We start from the raw sequence: 5,369 nt of genomic DNA on the forward strand, positions 1-5,369 counted from the left end.
ACTCTGTAGACCAGGCTGGCCTCGAACTCAGAAATCCGCCTGCCTCTGCCTCCCCAAGTGCTGGGATTCGTGCGCCACCACCACCCGGCTTATAAAATCTTAATGTTAGTATCCAAGATTGATTCATTTCTCTGAAGGCTTCCAAACTGTCTTCCCAGCTGCCTTCCTCTGTAGCAGTTCTTCATACTTTATTACACATGTTCTGGCCATGCTTTATTTGGAATGTAAATTTGTAAAGCAGGCATACCTTATTTTCTCCAAGTGCTCTTTGAGTGTGTGGGTCCTTAAGTGGGAATATCATTTCCCTTCTTTGGCTGGTAGACTACCACAACTAAGATTTCACTACAGGCTGCTTCCTCCCAGGAAACTTTTCCTGACCATTACCACCCCAAGGGTTGTCCTGATACCTCTGTCTCCCATAGCTTTTATTATAACTAAGTATTGACAAAAATATCCACCTCCCAAGTAAGTGGTCAGCTCTTTCTTGCTGCTGGTGCTCATATAAGCTCAAAGTCTATCTGGCTATGGTCAAGATGTAACTTTCTCAGACTAATTTGCCTTAGGTAAAGAATGCTGACTTAGTCACATTAAACTATTTACTGTAAATGACTCTTTAACACAATATCCAGAAATTCTACATTGGTTTTTCACAAGTAAAGTTTTCTTGAATGTGCAATTTTTATATTTCTTTTAATATATTTACTTACCTTTAGTATGTTTAAGTAGTAATTTAGGGACATACAAAGCTTCAATTTTTCTGTTTTGATGTTAAATTTTATAGGTGTATGATGATGGAAAATATGTGTATGTAGTAACAGAACTTATGAAAGGAGGTGAATTGCTGGATAAAATTCTTAGACAGAAGTTTTTCTCAGAGCGAGAGGCCAGTGCTGTCCTGTTTACTATAACCAAAACTGTTGAGTATCTTCATGCACAAGGGGTAAGTGTTTTGAACATAAATTATGCACGTACATATTTATATGCACATTTTTATTAATACTCAAACTAAAATTAGAAGTAAAAAAGTAATGGAAAAACTGTAATGAGCTTCATTATCCTATTTTTCTTCCTTTATACAAGTCTTTTTCATTAAGTCTGAAGTACTTTGAGATCTTAGCATGCTTATATTCAGCTGTTATACTTTCCAAGAAAAAGTTAATGAGATCTTTAGACCTGTATAGCACTCTGTATCCTTGGAAACTAGGCCCATTTCAAGTTAGAAGCAGACAAGGAAAATGCTGATTTGTATCTATATGCACAAGTAAAATCAAGTAGTCACCAGTGAATGATCTCATTGTTTCCTCCTGCATACGTATTTTAGTAAGTGGCAAAAACACTAACATTTTCAAAGAATGCGGTCTGTGGAAGAAAGAGAGGAAGGAGAAAATAAGGAGAATGTAAAAGGAAAGAATATCGGGGGGAGTTTTCCTTATTTTTTTAACATTTTTTAATTGACAGAAATACATTTGTAGGATATACCAACAATTTTTAAGCACTTGCACCCTTTCTTGGATGTGTGTGCACATGCATATGGAACATGGAAGACAACATTGGTGTCATCCTCAGGAACACTATCTGTCTCTCTTGAACCAGGGTCTCTCATTGGCCTGAACCTCACCAATTAATGCAAAACCCACAGCTGATGAGTCCCAGGAACCCCCTCGTCTGCCTTCATAGCCCCGGGATTACAGACACACAACATCATGCCTGGCATGTTTATATGGTTTCTGGGGATTGAGCTCAGGTTCTTGAGCATTCAAGGCAAGCAGTTTACCAATTAAGCCAATCTCCAGGTCCTCTTGGTTTTGTTATTGTGGGAAAAAAAAAAAAAAACTTCCTAAGGAGCTCATTTCAGTGCAGTGGTCTGTCTCATCTTGGTGTTTGTTAATTTTATGAGTGGATTGTATGTTTGTTTGGTCCTTCAAACCAAATAAATGGAATGAATTAGATCTACAGCCCCCTGGTTGTAGGCTAGCCAAGATTTGCCTAGAAATGTAATTTGAAATTGGTAGAAGACACAATATTTACTGAACAATTGATAGCTTTGCAGTTATCTTAAGTCTTTTGTGTTATTTTCCCCATGCCTTATCACTTAGTAAAATATAATTAATGTTCTGGATGTTAGGAACTAGAACTAAGGTGGTTAAAATATAGACTCCAAATTTGGTGATTGAAAAGAGAAATGGGGGGTTGGGGAGATGGCCTAGAAGTTGAGAGCACTGATTACTCTTCCAGAGGTCCTGAGTTTAATTCCCAACAACCACATTTGTTGGCTCATAATCATCTATAAGGAGATCTGGCGCCATCTTCTGGTGTGTCTGAAGATCAGTGTACTCATAAATAAATAAATCTTTAAAACAGAAAAGGGAATCAAGTCTGAACTGTCTTTTTTTTTAAAAAAAATGGTTTTACATGTGTGACATCTTGATTTGTGTATCAAATAAATAATATTTTATTTGGGTTTGGGTTTGAGTTTTTACTTTTACTCATATGAACAACATGCCAGTTTATATATTTATTTTGTTTCTAACTTGGTATGTTTATACCATTTCCTCACTTTAGAATTGCTGTATGCTACTGCTTTCATGGCTTGTTTTAAGGTCTAATTTAGGTCTTAGAGAAGATGTGATTTCCTCGTGAAACCCTCCGATACTTTAAAATGGGTCATCTGAACCTGTCTGTCATAGTCCTTTCCACTATATTGCAAGCAGCTACCACAAAACAGCCAAGATCTTATGTGTCTTACTCATACAGTTTCTATAGCTCTTTATATAATACACTGACATATGGTAGGGACTGAATAGCTATTATGAAATGAATGAATTACTTGCAATTCTCCTTTACCCAGTTATACAGCTGGGCAACAGGGAATAGGTAACTAATATTGTTTCTTCTCCATACTCCCAGATCAGTGTTAGAAAGCTCTGCTTATATTAAGCATTTTATAATGTTGGAATAATTTAAAGGTCTGTACATCAGCTTTGTTAGATGTATTGTTTGGCAGTATGAGAATGAAGAAATTTCACTGGGGAAATATTATTATTAACATAAACTTCTAATTTTTATTTCATCTAGGTGGTTCACAGAGACTTGAAACCTAGCAACATTCTTTATGTGGATGAGTCTGGTAATCCAGAATCTATTCGAATTTGTGATTTTGGCTTTGCAAAACAACTGAGAGCAGAAAATGGTCTTCTCATGACTCCTTGTTATACTGCAAATTTTGTTGCACCAGAGGTAATTGTGAGAGAGTGTGCTTACAGTATTTGGGTATATTTAAGAACTCTTTGGTTATCTTTACCATAGAATAGTTAATTATTGTTTTATTGACATATCACTGAACTGATCATTGAAATAAAATGTTAGCCCTTTGTTTTTCTGTTTGATGCTTCACCATCAGATTGACTAATGGGAAAAAAATCTCAAAGGCTTAGGAAAGCTCTTAAGTTTCTCTAGTATCCTCTACCAGAAGGTCTAGTCACTTCCTTGCCTATTATTAAGAGTGTTCTGTCCTCCTGTTATGTTTTGAGACATGGCTTCAATTCTGCACCCAGCCTGGCCTTGAATTCCCAGTAATCCACCTTAGTCTCCCAAGTGCTACAAATGTGAACCACCACACCCAGCTTTGCCCTTTCTTTGTCTACAGACATCTTACTAGAGTACAAGCTAGCTAACTCTCTCCACATATCAAGAATAAATTGGAACTCAAAGTGTACCTCCATTAGAGAATACTTTCCTAACCTATAGTAAACCCTGAATTTGATCCTTGGCTCCACAAAAATGAATAAATATTCATCTCAGTGATCCTTTTTCAAAGCTTATTATAGCTCATGACTGATAATAATCAATGGTTATGAGCAAATGTTTGAGTGAATCATACTATATATGAATTTGTAGTCTTAGTACTATATCATTTGTATGAGGTTACATGTGTTCTTTTTTTTTTTCCAAAGATTTATTTATTATATGTAAGTACACTGTAGCTTTCCTCAGACACACCTGAAGAGGGCATCAGATCTCATTACAGATGGTTGTGAGCCACCATGTTGTTGCTGAGATTTGAACTCAGGACCTCTGGAAGAGCAGTCAGTGCTGTTAACCGCTGAGCCATCTCTCCAGCCCCTACATGTGTTCTTAAAAGTATTATTAATTGCCAGGCATGAGAGGTGTGCCTATAATCCTAGTACTAGAGAAACTGAATAATAGTATCAAGATTTCACAGCCTTCCCCTACTGTATAAGAAGCTTGAGGCAAGCCTGGACTATAGTGTGAGACCCTCTCACAAAAAGTATTATTTATAGTAATTTCTATAGCCCCATGCAAAACATATATTCATTAACATAAGGAACTTACCTGGTGTGGTGGCACAGGCATTTTTAATCACTGCACTAAGGCAGAGGCAGGTGGATCTCTGTGAGTTCTAGACCAGCCTGGTCTACATAGTGAGTTCCAAGCCAGCCAGAACTGCATAGTGAGACTATGTCTGGAGAAGGAATAGATGAAAAAAATTATCATTGATTTGTTTTGCATCCTGTCTCTACCTACAGCAGTGCACACTAAATATTCAAATACCAATGTTAGATTCATGTATGGTGTATGTGTGTAAATTAACAGAAGCATAATGTTCTGATATTGGATTACTTTACAGTCTTATTCATGTTTTATGGAAGGTTTTCATATGTGTATTGATTTGGAAAATGTAATTCTATTTACTGTCCTAATACATACAAAAAAAAAAAATACCAGTGTGGTGAAGCTGGAGAGATGATTTAAGTTCAGAGCACTTGTTGCTCTCGCAAAGGACCGGCAGCTAACCAGAATTTCTAATTCCAAGGGATCAGACACCCTCTCCTGGCCTTTGTGGTGTATATATACAGACATGCTGGCATACATATACAAATATATAAATAGAAAGATGGTAATACTCATCTTTTACTTTTTCTAGGTTTTAAAACGACAAGGTTATGATGCTGCCTGTGATATATGGAGTCTTGGTGTCCTCCTTTATACAATGCTTACTGGGTAAGTGTGTACCATAAACATTATTCATCAATAAATTTATATTATGTAGGCTTTTTAATACCTATATTAGAATATTTTTCATGTTTTTCATATTAATATATATCATATATAGTACATATATAGCATATGGTATGTATATGTGTATATAATATATACATATGTGTGCTATATGTACTATGTGTATGTGTATAGTGTATGCATATATGCTATATTTACTATATACTATATTATATATTACATATATGTGTATGTTATTGTAGTATATGGTATAAGTTATATATGTGTAATATATATAATATATAGCCCTATAATAATTATAGCTGTACCTTTTTTTTTTTCTTTTTCTC

General features: G+C 35.6%; 1 protein-coding gene across 1 annotated transcript in view; it reads left to right on the top strand.

The window, feature by feature from the left end:
* Positions 1–5,369, top strand: part of Rps6ka3 (ribosomal protein S6 kinase A3) — an 82,641-nt gene that overhangs the window by 63,354 nt on the left and 13,918 nt on the right. The window contains exons 18-20 of the mRNA XM_031370118.1: positions 782–940; positions 3,076–3,237; positions 4,946–5,022. Of these exons, the coding sequence (XP_031225978.1) occupies positions 782–940; positions 3,076–3,237; positions 4,946–5,022 (398 nt within the window). The remainder of the gene's footprint in view (positions 1–781; positions 941–3,075; positions 3,238–4,945; positions 5,023–5,369) is intronic.

Source organism: Mastomys coucha, chromosome X, assembly GCF_008632895.1.
Source record: "Mastomys coucha isolate ucsf_1 chromosome X, UCSF_Mcou_1, whole genome shotgun sequence".
Taxonomy (NCBI): Eukaryota; Metazoa; Chordata; class Mammalia; order Rodentia; family Muridae; genus Mastomys; species Mastomys coucha.